Here is a 20,359-nt window from a genome sequence, read left to right as displayed (position 1 = left end):
TGTGTGTGTCTGTTGATTAAGTGGTGTGTAGCTAAAAACATTCTCACGACCTCTAGTAACATGTCGTGACTTAAACATAAGAACATATTATGGCTAAGGCTACAGTTATACACGTCGTAATAATAATATTAAACACCCTGTCTGCTGACAGTCATCAACTCTTCTCTCTAGTTATCCTTGACCAGATGTACCCTGTAGAAACTCATAAGCAGGCCTAAGCATTTAACAGTCTAACTAGACATACTCTCTCCACTAACATTTCTAATACATAAAGTATCTATCCAATATTTATATGACTAAAAATATCCAACAAATAAATCAGCACTGTTTTGAAGTTACTTGGACTGTCTCATCTCTCAGAGTTAGCAAAAGTCCTTCACACCGAATTTAACCAGGGTTTTAATTATTATCCATCTTCTAAAGAGGTGAGGGCTGAATTTTTGTTCTTAAATGTGTGTAGATCTACCAGCTGCACAGGCCAGACACACACAAACACAATTTTAATAACAAATATAAAGTTTACTGCACTCTCATACCTGCTTTGAAAGGCAGTGGAGGTGGTCTCAGCACAGGAGCAAAGCTCACCTGGTGCGGGTGTAAGGGTAGGCGTTCCAGGACTCCTCTTCAACTCTCAGTGCTGCTTTGGGCAAGATGGAGCGAAACCAGCTGGGAATATGCATGCCAATGTGGTAGACCTTGTGGGTGTACTGGCCTGTCCCACCTGGTCCATCTGTGTAGGGTTTATTCTCTAGAATCTCCACACCACTGCCTTCACCGCAGCTCTCTTCTCTGCTCTTTTTCTGAAAGACAAATAAAATTTAAGTTGAAATGAGCTGGCAAAGTGCTGGCAACATTGTGTTACAATTAAATATATTAATACAAATGTTCCCTCAATCTGAAACATATGTTTCAGAAATAACTGAAACAAATGAACGGACATGATGCCTGTTACAGACAAGATCCTGAGGAGTTTATCAGGCTGAGTTGTTACAGTCAGTAGACTGCGACACAAAAACAACTCACACACACCAAAATTAATTGTTTCCTGAAAGCGCTGTCAGCCCTGAATTGCAAATCAGGAAGCCCAAAATCCAGTTCATGGAGCCACACCTTTCCAATATTTACATTCCAGGTGCACAGAGGAAGAGACACTGGGTGGAGCCTGCAGATGCAGCTGAGCAAAGAAACAGCTAGGTAGGCTTCAAAGACATTTTTCAAATCAGTCAAAAGGGAATTCTAAACAGCAGAGCATAGTCCAAGTGCTGATGACATATACAACACAGAGAGCAAGGAGCAACAACCATAAATGTTAAAGATTACTGATACATCATCTTTCCCATTTCACTGCCCAGTCTTGCCACAAACAGTTCAAAGTACGTTTAACGTAGTATTGAGTGGAACACTGGGAAATAGGAAAACACATTTCTCCATCAGTCCGGTGGCGAGAGGCGGAGTAGGCAAGCCATTAAACCAGTAGGAAGCAGGAAGCCATGAGGCATCCAGTGCTCCGGACCTCATTACCTCTGACAGGTCATTCATTAGTCACCCGCTCTGCTCTCAACAGCCCAGACACAGCACAGACACCACAGCACCATCATACTTGCCATACACAAGATGGGAACTCAACAACAGAACATACTGTGGTTGATGTAAACATCAGGTTTATAGTGTGTACTGTGTGCATACACAAGCTCTTACACAATTTACAGTATCCCAGTCAGTGCAGTATGTACCACCATCATTACATTTAAAAAGAAAACTTACTGTTGAGTTCTCCAAATGTAATTTGTTTTTTCTTCTGTATACAGCCGACAGCTCCAAATGTTAGCAAATGATGTCTGGATGTAAAGACAACAGTCCAGGTAAGAAGGGAAAAAGTGTCACTATGTTTTGTGCTGACTGTCTCTTTAATTAGGCTGCTGACAGGTGACTGCAGCCTGTCACAAGCAGTGGCTCTTCTTCTCCCCCTGGCAGCAATTCTCTCCAGTCCACCAGGGGAAAGATTTCAAAACACATCATCTACTCCATTCTACTGTAAAATCCCTTTTGGCTCAGTACAAAGTACAAGACAAAGTGGACATTGTGTTGTGAGTCTTGCCCTAAAACCCTTGCCACACAACGCACACTCTCTCACCCACCTCTTTCTAAACAACCATCCGCCCCTCACAAAATAAAGGCTATCACCATGAAAGCCTACAGCTCTGACAGGATGGAGTCATATCCGGGTTTTTTCCTGCCATCGAGCTAGTGAGGCATGTTTCCTGTTTGAGGTGCTCCTTTTCACTTCGTTCCACAGATACAGTTGCTAAGGCAAAACATGATGGATGTGAATGAATGAGACACAGTGAGACCCCCTCATATTTAATTTCTCACACATTCCACAGTTGCTTCATGCATTACTCCAAATCCCTATGTGGCAATAATAAAGTTACAATTAGCTATCAAATAAGAAGGCAGTGCTGTCAGGGCAAAGTGAGGGAGGAGATGGGGTGGGGCGTTGCCCGCTGAGGTGTTGATATGACCAGGCTGTCCTACAGCCCTGACTTCATCTGTGAGCCTTACACCGGGGATACATTGCAGCCAGGCAGGCTTGCATGCTGCAGTTGCCCTGGTAACATACAGCAATGAGGCAAGGGTATCCACAGACAAGAGCAAAATCCTTGTTTCCTGTCTGCTCAGAACAGAGCTCTGTCTCTCTTTTCCTTCCACCCCCTCTCTCATTTCTTCCCCACCCTCCTTTGCAACCTCTCTTTTTATCCTCCATTTCCTCTTTTCATTCACTCACTCTCTTGAACAAAACCTGACCACTGGCATGCTGCTGATGTCATGGTTACCATAGCGACCAAAGCTTCAAGCAGTGAAGCTGTACAGAGAGGGTGAGGTCAGGGGGAAAGGTAACTATGGGTCACTAATGGATGAATTCCTTTTCCTATGATTTGGTTACATGCTTGAGCATGCAAATATAAACCACTTTCATATTTATATATTGAGGCTTTGTGGAAACCTGCTTGCACAGGTGTGTCGTGTCCTTTCACAGTGCCCTGCCTGACAAAATCTAGCACAGGGCATGCAAGTGATCTGGGACCAAAGCAGGTCAAAAGAAATACTGTTGTTTATGTGTTTCATACTCTACACATAAACAGGTGTCAAAGAAATGGGCAGGTCTGTAGAACTGCTGCCTTCTGAGTCATGTTCTTAACCATTGTCCCTAACCTAATCACAGCTAAACTGTCTGTCTGCTACACCAGGAGAAGGGTGTAAAGAACATCAGAACAAAACACAGGGCTGTGAACCATAATGTTCTTTTAGAGAACAATGTGCTATTTATGGACTTTGTTGCCATCATGAAAAATGAGTTCCATCTGTGCACACAATACAAAGTTATTCCTTTACTATGATGCAGTGTCACCACAACCAGATTTTCAAGTTAGTATTCACACAACCTCAAAAATACTTTCAAACCTATTTTGACAGCATAAAATAGGAGCAGTCCTTTGAGGTAATACAGATGCAGCTGTAGCTTGTGTTGTAGTATTGTTACACAGGTGGGTGGATATTAATTTTAGACCCATTTGACAACATAAACACTGATTAATTCAGGTGTAAAATTAACAGATGCATGACAGGCTTCTCTGTGGGAAGGTCAACAGGTTGAAGGCATGGTGGGGTTTCCTTACACAAGGTCTGAATTTTTAACTTCCCTGATAGAGCAGCTTCCTGGGGGTTAAAGCTCCTGTTATCAGGAGGAGGGGACTTATTGCAGGGCTGTTTTTAGGCACAACAGTTTTATCTAGGTGTACCTAATAACCTGCCAAATGAAGCCGTTTTCACACATGAACTCCAGACTATGTCTGGGGGGGGGGGCAACACCTGGGTAGAGCCCACAGGAGACAGGACATGGTGTGGTCACATAGCCAGTTTGTAATTTGGTCATAAACGACAGTCTCTTGATGTTCCTTAAATCTGTCTGATGATTCTGGTGCCAGCACTTAATGACTGAAGTTCCTGAATCTCGTTGCATGTCCAGTCAGATATTTGGTGGATAGATCATTGGTCATTGTAAATGACCCTTTTTCTTCACCATTGGATGTTTGTTTTCTTCCAGTTTCGTGCTGGTCCCATGATAGAACATCATCAATATGCCCACTAGCTCCATGTGACTCCTTAATAATGCAGAATTTTTATCACAGTCTGAGCCACTGTGAATGCTCTCCACACCTCTCCTGTGCACATGGCAACTAGAATAAATAAATCTTCATTCATCTACACATCATGCAAAGTGATAATATATTGCTACACAGGATAACTAATGCTGTATGAATAAGCCTTTCCCACTTGGAGCTGTAAACCCTGAAGCTCTTACACAGATCAGTCTCCAGCTAACAGCCTGATTAGAAAAATCAAACTATCTGACACAGACAAAGCAGTATGTCCATGTCCATCCTGGCAGTGTGGGTGTAGGAGCACCAAGTTGGCAGTGAGGGCAGGTGCCCCCCATCCTCCTCCTCAAGAAACACACAGCCTATGATGGGTGGAAACAACCAGCTTCAGAGTTTGAATTGGATAATCTATCACAAGGTCTCTTTGTTCTGTTACTCCACCAATGTTAGACACTGCGCACCCAGTTATTTCATAATCGGGCACACTACGATCGCACTCTTGAAAGATCCCCTGTGTTAAATTGTCTATTTTTTGGTTTTCGTCCCTGGTTTCCGCTTCATTTGGCTGTTTTCTGCAGAGTGTGTGTGGGTATGAATTTGGTGGGGAATACGGCGTTGTGACCTCACCTGGATCATATAGAGCTGGGCGATGCGGTACTCCTCCACACTCATGGGCATGGGGATGCGATACTCCTTGATAAGCATGATGAATCTTGAGAAGGGGAAAAGGGGGATGAGGGAGAAGAAGGGAGGGGGAGAGGGGACAGGAGAGACTCCCGCGGGCTCCTATATGTGACGTGTCAAATTGCCAGCTGAAGTCCACATTGATGGTTCCTGTGAGAGAAGAAGAATATGAAAGCATGAGGTACATAAGCTAATACCTGGTGCATAAAAGTAAAATGCCTACAAGCATGCAACCTGTGATGTTTGTTATAGGCAGAAAATGCTGTTAAGCCTGATGGTCAACCAAAAATACTTCAAGGTACTTCAAACAGATCATCACTGCAGCAGAAACCAGCAATAAAAACAGTCATCATGAGTAAAAAGTAAGAAGGTCTAAGATTCTACCATATGTAACTGAGCACAAACATTTGTTCTAGTGGCTCACATGCAGAGGAGAGAATGTCATTCAGGACATATACTCAGTGTAGTCAGTGAATCTTTGGTCCAAGATTTGGCACTGAGGACAGTGTTGTGTCTCCATCCAGCACTTCAGACCTAAGTAAGACACTTCTTAAAAAACTTCTCTTCTTGTACACAGACCATCACTCAGTGTGCCAGCGTGTGAATAAATGAGACCTGTGTGTGTGTGTGTGTGTGTGTGTGTGTGTGTGGCAGGTGGCCAGGGTCTACCAAGAACACTCGTGTCTTGACAACGGTCCCAACAGCCACCCTGTCTCTCCCAGCTCTTCACTACCATGACAGGGGTGGGGGGTGGGGTCGCTCAGCATAAGGATTACATATGAATGGGGAGCATTACATAACATAAGAGCCCCCTGTTAATGATCGATGTTTTGTTTTTAAACCGCTGAGCAGACAGAGCTAGCTGTGGGCTGTACACACACAGCATGTGGGTGGCATGAGTTGCAGAAATCTGCTTTGACCATTAAGGGAGGACCAGTTCTCCAAAGTCAGGGAAATACAAAACAAGATCATGCATGCACAGCACTGTAGCAGGAGTTTATCTAAATTAAATATCACAGGTTTCAGTTAAGGTGACACAGATGACAACTGAAGAGGAGTCAAAAAGGAAATGGAGATATCCACTAGCTGAACAAATTCATCTGTAAAAAGGTCAAAACATATTAATCATTCAAGCAATGCATATTTAAATGTCTATTTAACAAAGGGATAGTTCCATCTGGTGGAGGCACAGTGGAGCAGATCTAAGTCACAGTGATGAGGAGATCGTACTGTACTGTACTGTACTGTATGTGTGAGGGCAGACAACACCACCATCATGGCACTGCCTGCATTTGGCTGTGCAAATGTGACAACACAACATTGCATAACCCTCATCCTCCTACAATAACTTGTGTCTGCCCTATAGCAGCAACTTGATCTGGCACCTGGCCATTCTGTCTAATCACACTAAATATTCCCATTTCATCACTTATCCAGTGAACAAAGACTAGCTTTGGTGAGGTGTAACTAAGGGTTCTGTTCTTCCACCTAGTTAGTGCACAACAGATGCAGTCTAATTTCTTAACATGGACCGGCTGCTTACTCACAGACTGGGAGTTGACTTGGTTAACACTGCCTTTTATACTTTTTTCAAATATCTTTGTATTGCACAGACAAAATCAGAGCAGAACACCATGTTTTACTGAAAATAACTGGACTACTGGGAAATGATGGGACTAAACTAGGCTAGTTGAAGAGGCCCAAAGAAAAGCCTGCAGCTCAGGAGCCCAAGAGACAGCCTCTAGATGTTAGAACCAAGTTTTAGAGGTGAAGGTCAGGGCTCACCCTTGCTGACAGTGATGATAAACAGCTTCACAATCTACTTGAAGCATGGCTTAACAATGTGGCAACGGTTTGGGTATGGGCTGTAACTGACATTGCAACAAACTTCTGAGAATTTTCTCTTGTCCAGTGAACTTTGATGTGACAGCTGCACTCATTTGGAAAGTCTTTAGTCTTTCTGTCTGCTGGAAATCGTGTGAATCTGTCCCTAGCCAGTTGCCACTGACTGGCAACCCCAAACGAGGCAGTGGCACAAGGTGACACAAGAAAGGGAGAGATTAAAAGCTACAGGCAGCACAACAGAGGGAGGCCATACAGTCATAGCACTGCTCTGACCAGCAGGACGCATTAGGAGCTGATGCTGTACACAGATTTGTAGTGTTGCTGATGCATGTGAACTATGTGTCCATCTGTCAAGTAGGATTATGACAGTTTTGCTATGTGTTAGAGGGGGGCATAGCGATGCAGTGGTTAGAGTTGTTGCCTCACATATAGAAGGTTCTGGGTTCAAACCTACCGCCTGACTGCATGTTCCTCTCATGCCTCCTGCAGCCCAAAAGCATGCAGGTTAATTTTGAGTTGTCCATCGGTGTGAATGTGAGTGCAAATGGTTGTCTGTCTCTATGTGTCAGCCCTGTGATTGACTAGCAACCTGTCGAGGAGGTACCCCACCTCTCACCCAGTGTCACCTGTTATGACTTGAGACTAGGACCACAGTTCACCTTTCAGCACAGCAATGATCTGAAGCACATAGCAAAGACAGTGCGGGAGTGGCTTCGAGACAAGTCTCTGACTGAACGGCCCAGCCAAAATCCAGACTTAACCTCCGGAGAACATCTGTGGAGAGCCTGAAGATGGCAGTTCAGATGTTTTGCATAATATGTTACCTTTAAGTGAGTGACTACTGAGAACAGAATATTTAAAAGAGGCAAAAACCAAAAAAGAAATCTTCCCTTTTACACACGTATGCAGAGATTCTATGTTCCATTTAGTTTGAGCCTTCTCGCCCAACAATCCATTGCTTCTGATGAAATAAAGCATTTTCTGTATTTGGATTCAACATTGCTTTCAGTAACATATGAAAATTTAGCAGAATAATACTGTTCCAATATCTGCCAAAATGGCACCCACAAGATGTTTGTTATACATTTTGTCTGTTTATTAATAGTGTCTGTTTGTGATGTAGATACTTGCTATAACATAGCAAATTTATTTGGCTTGGATTTAGTATGCAATAGCTTTTCCTTTAATAATATACTACAGATTAATCAGGTCTACAGTTTTTGCTTCTGAGTGTGTGACTGCCCCACAGAAACAATAATTATGTCTCCTTTACAACAGTACGGCAGACACGAGACCTGTCGTAAAATACCTCAACTCCCTGATGGTTTAAACATGTTTCTGTCTGACTCTCTCTTTTGTAAATGATGCAGAAGCTGTGCACAGCATAGGGCCTGCAGTATATACTCCACCAGCAGCCTCTAGAGAGTACCGGCACCATGCTTGACCCAGAAAAACCACTCACACAGAGTGTAAAAATAGAATGGTCACAATAATCCTAGCATACGCAAGCAGGGCGCTTGACGTTGTTTGTTCAGAGAATATGCTTATTCCCTTCTAAAAATGCAGTGTCTGGCCCCCGGGTAGGCAGTGACGCAACAGCAGCACACAGCGCTGCACAGTGCTCCCCACAGCTGCGTGCAGTCTTCCAGCTCCTGTTTCAACAAAACGGAAGCAAACAGTTACAAGATACCGGAACTGTGTTTTGTAGGACTGCCCACTACTGCTTTCTTAACCTGTCATAAACATGTGGCCAGCTGTGGCTGGACTGTGACCCTCTTAGAAGGTGTAATAAAGAGATGCTGAACAAAGGCCTGGCAACAAACAAGCCCTCAAAGATGTGCACATCGGCTCACTTCTCAACAGTGATAAGTGGCTGACCTACACAGACAAACCCTGCTTACTTCACAAAACAAGGACTGGATTATCTGTGTTAGGCTGACAGGCCAAACAGAATCTGCGGCCATTTTTTTTTTTTTTTTTTTTTTTTTTTAAGTTTTCTGTAGTTATTCAGGATGGAGTTCTGCGGAGTTCTGCAGAATGATTTTTTTTTCTTTTTTTCCTTGAATGGTAAAAAAAAAAGTTTAAAACAAAAGCACAAAAATGCATTAAAGCAACTAAAATAATCTTAAGCAGGGTGAAAGAAATCACTTTATATTAACTTTTGAATTTGAGAATTTGTTAAACATTCCACCAGCATAAAATTTAAGGACACATGACGACTGAAATACAAGTAGGCTACTGACCGACCGCCTTGTAAAAACAAAGGTGGGGGAATCTTGGAGAGGATATCTTTGCTAATAGACATGAACCTGGTTTGTTCACAGACTACTGAGGGGAACAGCTCTAGAAGGTGACAGGAGAAGTGTCACAGATTGTTGTTATAAGGAATGAAAAAGAAGCGCTAGACAGAGATGTGCAACTAGCCAGTCAAGGTGTGAAGCAGATGTCAGTGTAGGATCCTTGGCTTGGATAATGACTGAAAATGACAAAAGACATTCACAACATCACAACTGTTGCGCACATGCAGGTGGGGGCAAACACATGCTTACGTTCTGAGTTTCTACTTTCTCTTCAAAACCTATGGAAAATCTGCCGAGGTGTTGTCTGAATTCTGTCTGGGCCTGCAGTGATCACTCTTACCTAAATATTATTTCTTCCTTTCCCTCTAGAATCCATTTTCCTCACCAACTCAGGCTTTTCTGTGCCATGATAACGGAAAGTGGCATTACTATCTCTGTCTGATCGTGCAAGAAATATCTTAGAACGGAAAGCTATACAGGCAGCAGACAGATTGACCACAGGACAGAGAGCAACAGCTGGGCCTTGTTGTTGACACAGAGCAAACTACTGGGATGGAGATGCTGAGTCATAGGAGACCTTTTCTCATAGGCCACAATGGTGGTGCTCCATTAAATTTAGCCCTGTTAGAGAGCACCACTCTGAGACAGTAGAACAGATGAGGTGGTGAACCCCAGTGGAGCCTTTGTGGGGTTGCACGAGTCCCCTCATAGCTGACCAGAGGCAAGACTGCTTTAAAATACAAGTGGAAAATGTTAGCCTCTGGGTTGCCGAAAGGATAATAGATCAGTTTCATGCAGCTTTGACTTGACATTGCAGAAATAACTTCAGCTGTGACAACGGCTGCAAAACACAGCCTCAGCCTTTGACAAGAATCCTCGATTGAGTTGTTTATCCACCAATACAGTTAAAATTTCGAAAGGCTTAAAAGACAAAGCTGTTCATGCCAGACTGTCTGTGCTGTGTGGCCAGAGCAAAGAGGTTTACCATCCACCTGCAACAAAGAGGCCATGAAGCATATTTTCAAACAAGCACACTATACAAAGATTAAACTTCTTAGTCCCAAGGAGAATCTAATAAGGGTAAATGTTGAAGCATCATTAATCAGGGATCTAACTGAGATAAATATAAACCATCTGGCCCATATTACTGAACAAAAAATGATTTACACCCTACAAAAGCAGCTGCTCTTAGCGCTTAATGAAGAGTGGGATATGCATTCTTCCTTCCAGACTGAGCACCCTCATCCTCACCTATACATTTTTCTGTTTTAAGATGTGAAATTAAAAACTGGAGAGCTTAGACTTTTATCTGTACTACATTTGTGAATGTGCAGGGTATGAAGGAAACATTTCACCCTTGATACAAGGTTTTTAAACCTCTAGCCCTTTTAAATGCTCAGTTAGACCGTGACTAGAGTATTTCTAGTGTGGGTGGAAGCTGTTTGACTTCAGTAGGGCACTGAAAAGGTGAGTAAACATTTATCTCACTGCCATATTTAACATGCGATCAGGATAATTTGGATGCTATACCACAATACATGAAAGTCAAAGAAAGGAGGAGCAGCAATTTGAATGATCCAGTAGTCTACATCACAGACTCACATTAAGCTGAGCTAATAAAACAAAGGTATGCAACATAACGTGATGACCTAACATCAAAAATGTTACTATCAAAGATGAGTGCACGACAAACGCCACAACATGAGTGTCATTAGCAGTGCCATGTGCTGACATTTAAAATGCAGCATATAAAAACTGTAAATAATAATAAATAACAGTGCATTGCCCTGTGCAACATGCTGTAAATAAAATAAGCTCCCATGATGTGCTGCTGAACAAGGCCATCACTCTTCTTGTCTTTCAGGACCATGCTCCTTCACAGTCAAAGGAGGTGGGATGCACAACCTGCCCTGGTTCTTTATTCTTTATTGCAGTACAAGGGGAAAGCTAAAAATACTTGACACCCTGTGAGCACCTCCTCCAACGTGTTCCTCCTCCTTCTCCATGTCCTCGTCCTCCTACAGTAGCCCTGCAAGTAAGAACTGCTTCTAAAAATTATCCTTGTTCACGCAGCCAGGGAACGAACAAGACCCACACACACGGTGGAGATTGGGATTTCGTGAGGGAAGCAGAACTTTGCAGAGAAAAATTGCTGCAGAGCAGAAGGATAAATAACCAGACATACAAACTGTTAATCACGCAGTAACTATGACTTTTAATCTGCATATGGACTAGGGAATACATTTTTCACATTAATGGCAAAAAGATAAATGATGCTGCACATATTATAAAATTACTCAAGCTTAGTGTGGGGTCATCTTCACTTTCATTTACCATGAGTAGCACCTGGATTTTGGTGCGCTTTCACCCAACACCTCCTCCTCCTGACAAGAAAACCATAAATCTAAAGCACATGACAAATAATTAAAATGTCACAGAGTAAAACATGGTTTTAAAAGGAAGCCATACCTGAAACACAGCTGTTGCAATGACAAAAGGCCTAAAATGACTGGATGGTGAGTTTCATGAAAAGAAAAAGCTCTATAAAACTTCATGACAAGCACAAACTCACTCCAAGGCAGACGGTGAATGTCACGTCAAGCTCTGAACAAGTGGAAAATAAAAGTTTTACATTAGATGCCCCCACAGCACATAATTAAAATTCAACAAAAATAAATCTGGCACTCAGTGCCTACCGAAAACTTTAAGCTGCTTAAATCAGTAGAGCCACTGTTTTCTTATGCCTCAGCGGTGCTAAGCAGCCCACTGCTTTCCAAAACAGGCCTGTTACAAACGAACTCTCTAATCAATGCCACACTTGACTCTGACATCCAAAATTAGATGACCTTATATGCAAATTACATTTGGATTAATAAGGTACGTGCCAAGGTTAAATGAGGATCTGCCCTCTCTGTCAGTCCCTCCAAGTGCTCAGATAGCCCGAATCAACTGCGCAGAGAGCACACTTACATAACTCATACAGAAACAGAAAAGGAAAGCATCACTGTAACATTTTGTCCACCCCATTAGCCAATTCATGTAGCCTCCAAAACACAAGACAATAAACACTTTAGCACGTTTACACAATCTCTCTCAAACATCTCCATCAGCCCCTCTATTGATGTTTAGTAGCAACAAAATGCAAACACAAATCAAAGCCTTCTCATTAATATGGCCCTAATGCTGATTATACTTGCTCACCACTGACAGCACAAAATTGGCAGAAAGGCTCAGGGTAATAACATCTAATGCCTTTCCAGTACCACTGCCACTAATAATCTCCTACAACACTGTTAAGTGGCTTTGACTATATGAAATACTACAGTGATACAGCTGAGACCTATGAGTACATAGTGCATTTATCAGTCTAAAGGAGAAGCCAGGCGAGGTCACACACATCTGATATTCAGTGTGTGATTTTACAACCAACTCACTTGTAATCATTTAAAAGGCATTTAAGTACATGAGATGAAAGCTTTAAACAATTAGATGTAAAACTGAGCACAAGTCTAGTTGTTAGCAGGCCACTTTTCTAGCATGTGGAAACTGAAAGAGCCTAGATAAATGTTATATTTATAAGCTCTGACAGCAAATGGCCTTACAGAAAGAGAAAGGTAAGCAAACATCTGAAGTGTCAAATGTCTGTAGTTTAAGGTATGTGTCAGTTCACATTTGAGAAAACAGTGGCAGTTTGGTGGTCACTGGAAGAAACATATCAAATCTAAAGGTAAATGATAACAGAACCCGTTTTCCCCATCAAAGTCTATATTTAGTTTCCCACATTTAAAAACTTCAATAACATGCTCACAACTGGCCATGCAACTGTTTTCCAATAACTATGTCAAAAAAGAATGAGATTATAATCTACAAAAGTTGTTAAAGCCAGTGTTTTGCTTGAGGCCAAAATGTATTCCCTTTCCTGCCCCTTTATCTCCATCATTTCATGAACAGGGGTTACCATAGAGACACAGAGGGCCCTTTCCTTATTGGTTGCCAAGATGAAGTCAGAGTGACGAGACGCCACTGAGGCTGATTCTCCTGTCTCCCCTTACACTTCTGTCAGTTCTTCCCCATGGTGGCTCATTCCCACTGAACTCTTATAACACTCTATAGGTTTTGATTCACATTAGCCTAGTTATACAATGTGGGCTTCACCTAAGCTGGTCAGTTTAACAGTACGTTAACTACTGTACTTTGGCTTAAAATACCATCAAAATGAAGCTCCTACTACCTGCATCGCTTAGAGAACTATAAAACGCCCTGTGTCCTAAGCAATTCAACAGTGATGTAGAAGAATGCGCAGAAACAGAGGAGTAGAGCGATATTCATTTTATTGAATCTTCCTGCCCCAATTTCTCATGCTCTCGTAGCTGAAACAGAAAGTGATCTGAAAGCGCAGCAGTATGTTAGAGGATCCGTGAGAAACTAGAAGTGAAAGAGATGTCCAAGTTCTGTATTTCTTATGCATTTTTTCAGTTATTTTTAAATGATACAATCCAGGGTACTTTCAATAAGATCCCTGTGAAAGTCCCAGAACAATTTTTTCATAAAAGGAATGGAGAAGCTATCTCCATGTCTCTGCTATGGCTTTTACACTATGTACGCCTTTAGTTTCTGGGATAAAGAAAATTGAGTCACTAAGCCATCAGTTCAGTGAGTGTGCCTGTATTCATTTAGAGGACACCATGCATCAAGCCAAATTAACCGCCAGTGATAAGAAAGCTGTTCATGGAAAGCTGAGGCCGTCTGCTGCCCTTCGTTGAAATACCTCAAATCCTCTTGTGCGGTACAAATAATGAAGGCTTTCCAAGTGTTCTACCCAGTGACCATAGACAGAAGCTGTCTCTCATGCTGACCATAAAAGGCCATTTTCAAAGATGCTCATGGTCCTGAGACTTTGGCCAACAATTGAGTGTGTTGTGAGGTCAGGTTTCCAGCTCTGTGGAAAACCAGGCTTTATCACCTCAGGATCTCCTTATCAGGGCCAGAGCCTGGAAAAACCAGAAACTCTCTTTAGTCTTATGCCATAAAGGAGTCTGACATGTCTCACACAGCTTTGCCTGGAAGCAATAAATGGGAACAACACAGACTTCCCAATAAAAGCCTGTGCACCAGGAAGTGAGAAGGGGAAAGAGGTAAGGGAGCAGAGGGCAGGGGTTAGGGTCTGAAGGAATCTATTTCTATCCTCAGAGAAGTCAGGTGGCTGAGAACAATAGAAAAGAAAAAGGAGTGTGGTTAAAATGACCACAAGCAGGACTGTCAGTTACATTTTACATGAGCCGTGTGAATCAGAGAGCGCCGCAAGGGTTGGCAGTGGGGTCGAACAAAACACAAACAGGCATTAAATTGCATATGTAGTCCATACTGGCACAAAATACATGATGAATGCAACTTAAAAATTGAAGTGATTTAGAAAAAAAGTGATATAGACTTTAATGATCAGCGACAGCTTCACAATCTTTCACAATCTTATGTGAAGAAAAAAGCAGACAGTCCATTAACCAGCTCTGTCTTCGTCCTTCAATGACTGGGTGGTGCGAGCAGAATTTCAAATACACAGCAGGCTACACTCCGTGCAGATAACATTAGGTAATACATCACCTACTGGGGTTCAGGACAGAAGCAGATATTGTTGCATCCTTTTGCTTAAAAGTCAAAAAGTTTCCTGGTAGAGAGGGCGTGTTCCAGAGAGCCTCGATTTCAGCTTACGCACACGCGGCATGATGAAAATCACCACGAAACAACACCTCCCCTTCCTGAGAGGATGCACATTACCCTTCATTCCTCTTCCATCAAATGAAACTCAAGTAAGGACACAGGAAGGAAGGTAGTCGACCGCTATAAAAAGACCTCAGCTCCTCTTTGGAGTCCACCCACATTGCCAGAAAAACTAGTGTCCAAAAGAAAGTAAATACAGAACAGATCTGCACGAAATGTTCATCTTATTTCTCAGACAACCCTACTGTAGGAGCATAAGCAGCAATGTGTCATTCATCAGCTGGCTCATCACGGATGCACGGAGACAGGTTGTACCCCTGTTGTCCCTGTCAACAGCTCAACACCAACATTAGCATTACTGGCTTTGTTCAAGGGAGCCGAGATGGGAGGGCAGGTTATTCGGGGAGAAGGACAGTTTGTGGAGCTCAGGGTGCAAACAAAACACAATGTTCTGTTTAGTGCTTGGCCAGCAACCAGGTACAGGATAGAGGCTTGTATGAAATATTGTCATGATGCCTGATTGTCCGCTCAAGATGAATTAAAGGAAAAATTAGACCTTCAGACAACCTGCCAGCTGGCAAAGCATCCCTGTACTCCCCTAAGAGAAGATCATAAACTGTAAAAGATGTTTTTCAGGACTGCTTCAAATCCCTGTGGGTGCCTGAATAACTGCGAAAACACCCATAAAAATCTTTGAAATTGCTTAAACGTCCTTCAGGGGAGCACCAAAAAAATCTTCTGCATCATTTTAAATAGGGGTGCACAAACCAACCTGCCCACCAAAGCTGTTCAATATTCACTCTAAATGTTAAATTGAAAAATGATAACCATCTATCACCATTATCCAATTCCAAAGCAGATGTCAGACTGATCAGGGCAATGTTTCAGCTGAGCACTTGCAAACCAGGGAGTTCATCTGAATAGAAAACGCCAGCTTAAAGACATCAGCCTTTCTTTTGGTTCAAATCATCGGTTTATTTCAGGACAAACCATTAATGCTCATCCTTAAAACCACTCTGTCATACTGAGTAAACAGTTAATAGAAATCCACATATCTGACCGAACAACCTTGAACCACTGTTGGGTCATTTACCTAGCACCACTTCCTGCTCCAGCACTAACCAAACAGCCATGTCCTTGGAGAGAGAATAAACAAAGACCAAGGGATGTTGAATAAAGCTGCTTTGTGGTTCACTGAATGCTTTAAAAGCTCTTAACAGACAATGCACTCGTAGCTTCAGTTCTGCCAGTGCCCATAAAAAAACTGTCTCTACTGACTGTCAAAAAAATAATAAAGGCAACATGACATGAGTCTTTGTACCCAGGAGTTATCAGCTGTGGGGAGAATTATTTAGACTATACAGTCCAAGATAATATGAAGGGCTTGTGTGAATCCTTTTTACTACCTTCAATATTAAAGTTTGCACAAGCTCATTAAACAATCTGCATACCCAGGTTAGACTAAACTGACTTTTCTAATACACTAACAAAGCAATCACAGGAACTGGCTAACGCAACTGGAGAAATTTGCCTGTTTCACAAACAGAATAAATCAGGAAGCGAGGAGTGTGTTATAAAAAGGAAGCCTTCTTCAGTGGTTAACAGCTGTACAGCTGCTCCATCTGTGTCACTATCCATTGCATCTTATCAGCTAGCCTGTAATGCCACCTTGTCTTTGGGTGGGAGTGACAGTGACTGTGTGTATACAGTGGGTGGGACACAAGCTGCAGAAGATCAGCATGCAGGCTTCCAAAATAGTCCACCGTCTGGTCTATGTGAAAAGCCAAGACTATACCACTCCTCTGCTTAAATAAGCAAACATTATGAAGAGATGACACATACAGTAGCAGCACCGATGTTACCCGACAGTTCACAAGGCTTTTACAAATTCAGTGGCTATAGAGCAACATGACTACGATAATGTCAAATTACAACACAAACAGGCAACTGTATTTAAGATAAGAGCAACATGTACAATATGTCACAGCAGTTGATGCCACATTAGGCTGAATCCTCACCCTTATAGTTGACTCTCTCATGTGGCTCATTTCACTGTTACCTGGGGTTTTTCTGCTCTTCCTGCAGCAGCAATCTCATCTTTATATTCAGCTCAAAAAAGTACAGACACGGAACAAAAGATGTGGTGAGCAGCTCCATACGTCATTCAAACTTTAACTGACAGGAAGTGCATCTTCTCTTGTTTTCCAAACTAAGACGCTATATCTGAATGGCTGTGTGCTCATTTGTGATTGGTATTCTCCACAGCAACGTGATTACTGACTGACAGTAAGTTAATCAGAAGCAATGTGAGGATTGTAGGCACGCACAAGATCTGTTAAAAAAAAAAAAACTCACCAAGATTTGACACAGTGCTATGAATACTCAAACAAGGCTGCTCACATGTTGACACACAACTGGCTTCTCTGCGAGTAATTTTCCACTCCACAGTCACTCACACATACAGCATACATTTACATATTCTCACAGCATTTCCCTCCTGACCATCGGGAAGCTGTTCGTCACTCCTCTAACTGTATAACAACAGGGGATAACAACAGTGGAGTGGTGGGTAATTTTAGCCTTGGGGACAGACACCTGTGTAACATGAATAAGCAATCATTAGGCAGTAACTGAACGCAGTTTGAAATTATTATCCCTGTGTAACAAGAAGGTAATCGCAGTGTCTCCACTTGTTTTTTTTTTTGCATTGGATTCAAAACTGCATCAGAACTATTTTAATTTAACAAATACTTCTGGTTAACTGGGGACACAAAAAAAAACAAAACAAAAAAAAACACCCCATCTACAAATCACAACTGTACAGACAACGAAATGATTCGTATGCAACGCCACTCTTTCTCCTGCAGTCACACGACACTGTGCCTCATTTTACATTCAAGAGAGACACCTGAGAGTTAAAGCGTTCTCAGGTTACACAGTATCTGAAAGTGGGTTGCAGATTACATTTTTTAAGTTAAGATGCATTAAAACGTGATTTAAAAGTCACTACATTATGTCCCCTTGCTTAAGAAAGAATAAAACTACTTTTTTACAACCAGACAAACATGTAAAATACATATTAATCCTCTTAAAAAGAAATTAAAAAAAAAACAAAACACTAAACTCAAACACCTCCAGATCTTGTCTCTGCCAAACTTCAGTAGGACAACAGCTGCAATTATATTTATAATCCCAAAACTAGAATTTTGATTTTCCAAGTTATAATTTGCACAATATTTGTAGTGAATGAATAATTGAAATGTGCTATGTGATTTTGGTTACTAAAACTGTGAGCTGTTTTCTGATGAAGGGATATAAAAGATTCTAATCTGTTTTACCTTTGAGTTAAAAATAAAAGACTGCCAACATCATTAGAGTTATTAGATATGTAGAGTCAACACTATAAAAACAGCATTGCCCGGTCTCAATGTCTGCGCTCACAAATATACTCACAGTGTATCCTGAAGAGTTTCGGAGCTCTGCGCGCATCTTTCCGCAGTGCTGCAGAACTTACCTGAGGGAATAACCCACAATTCATAATGTTCTAACGCAAGAAAAACAATGAAAAGGGAAACTGAAATCTGAAATTTCAGAAATCTGCACAGTCAATACAGTGTGTACTGACTGTGTTTGCTGGCAGGAGGGAAGGTATTCCCCCCTCATTAAAAAACTAGTTTGGCAAATGTCTTAAGGAGCTGCTGTGTTTACAGAAAAGGAACCTCCACAGCATCTCATAATTACTACAACAGGTACAACTGGTTAAAGAAGGCGGTGCACAGTCACAAGAGCAAGATATGAATTCTGGGTCATCAGTTATATTGATGCTGTAATCAAAGGCATTCATGTCAAGCAGCCTGCCCTTAATCATGAAAGCAGCACTTCAGTGAGTGAAGAACAGTCAGCAAAATCAAAGTGTTGCTATGGTGTAATTCCTCGTGACACAAATGAATGGCAATAGGAAAAAAAATACTGCTCGTCACTGACAATTTTTGTGTCGTAATCTTTGCAAAACAAACAAAAACAACGTGTTTCGGATCAAAAAAAAAGGGAACAATCTGTGCTACAAAAACACAGGCTGTAAAACTCAGGAGTCAGGATACAAGTTTTAGCATGTCAAAGAGAAACGAAATCCAGTGTGCATGTTAGTAAAACATTCTCCAGGCCCACAAACAACAAAGCTAAGCATGGTCTCCAGGATTCCGCCAGCATAGTTCAAGTGCAGGCTGGATCTTGTTCTTGTGAGGCGGAACAGCAGCACAGATACATCTCAACATGACTCTCAGATTGCAATCCTAATTCAGAGACATATTACCAAGTTGGAAATAAAACAGGGGGTCAGAGTGGAGTGGCAGCGCAGCAGCTATTGCAATCATACTGTAGCACAGCCGTTTTCTGGACAACAGACGCCACAACCTCCAAGTCAGCACTGCCCCAATGACTCACCCAGGCCCTGCTGACTCAAGTGCGATGACAATTGATGCTGAAGCTCATCAAGTCATGTTAAGATAAAAACTGGTCCAGGGGATACAAAAACAAGCTTGTGCCATGCACATTTTTAATTAAGTCAAAAAAAAAAGAGCTGACTGCAACATCTAAGATTTGGCCTCTTTTTTATTTCCCTGTTCACTGAGGGCAAAACTGTGGTTGGTTCAAACATGCTGTGATATCAGTATGGGCATCAAATAAATGCTCCCACTGGAAAAAGCATGCACCAACCACTCAAGAACAGGTCTGGCAAATCCACAGGTGATTCCAGCAATTCCTATTTTAATATCTTATTCTAGGCCATGCATAATAACACCAGAAACGTTTCCAGTCAGGCTAGAGAGAGGGGCAATTCACCAGCTTTCATGATCATGTCTGTGTGACAGCAACAGGGCCATGACATGAAAGCTGAAAAATACACTGCACTTCCACAGAGCAAATACGAAAGGTACGGTTAGTCCAAACTGATTAAACAGCGAGTTATGAGAGCTCAAGGCATTAAAAACCGTGTAAAACTGGATTTGGTAAACGTGACGTTGCATCTCTGGACGGGGGGTGATCAAATCTGAACTGGAGTAAACCCACCGTCAGTTAGTTACCTAGCAACGGGGCAGCACGGTAATGATCAATTTAATGGCTTGCAATGCTCAGCAAATACCTGGACCTGATGCACCTCTGGACTCACCACACTCCAACACTCAGCAAATCAAAAGTTCACCTGCCTTTCTCCCGGTTTCGGGGTCACTTTTTAACTCACCAGTAATCTGGTTTTTCTTCAGCACAAAGCAGCCGCCGACTCGGCGAGGTCTGGAAGCGATGCCATAATTGAGATGAACGCATCGAAAGTCAGCCGCTGGTTTCCTTTACGTTTATTTGGCCCTTCAGCAGAAGAAGGGGTGCGGGCAGGACATGTAAAGACGACACGCAGAGAAACATTATCAGCCCGGGAGTGTGTTAGCTACATGATATCAACCTCCGTTTCTGTTGGTTTACAAAATCTGGCCACATCTTTGCGCCGGAGAACCGCACACAGGATTTCCTTAATCGAAAGAAATGTGAAATTAACTATGGTAACGTTAGAATGTCCTTGAATATCCACGCTACCCTCGCAGGAGTTTGGCAGCCAGGCTCGTCCCGCGGCTGAGTTCAGCCCAACAGCTATCGCCT

At 42.2% G+C, this 20,359-nt stretch overlaps 1 protein-coding gene across 1 annotated transcript in view; it reads right to left on the bottom strand.

Moving 5' to 3' along the window:
- LOC109961536 (membrane-associated phosphatidylinositol transfer protein 2) overlaps positions 1-20,353 on the bottom strand; it is a 45,519-nt gene extending 25,166 nt beyond the window's left edge. The window contains exons 1-3 of the mRNA XM_020602416.1: positions 19,950-20,353; positions 4,788-4,994; positions 586-800 (exon numbers count right to left, since the gene is read on the bottom strand). Coding sequence (XP_020458072.1) covers positions 586-800; positions 4,788-4,865 — 293 coding nt within the window. The 5' untranslated portion in view covers positions 4,866-4,994; positions 19,950-20,353. The remainder of the gene's footprint in view (positions 1-585; positions 801-4,787; positions 4,995-19,949) is intronic.
- Positions 20,354-20,359: the final 6 nt, after the last annotated feature.

This window comes from Monopterus albus, unplaced genomic scaffold (assembly GCF_001952655.1).
Source record: "Monopterus albus unplaced genomic scaffold, M_albus_1.0 scaffold56.1, whole genome shotgun sequence".
Classification (NCBI taxonomy): Eukaryota; Metazoa; Chordata; class Actinopteri; order Synbranchiformes; family Synbranchidae; genus Monopterus; species Monopterus albus.
This window is presented reverse-complemented; position numbering and strand designations above follow the sequence as displayed.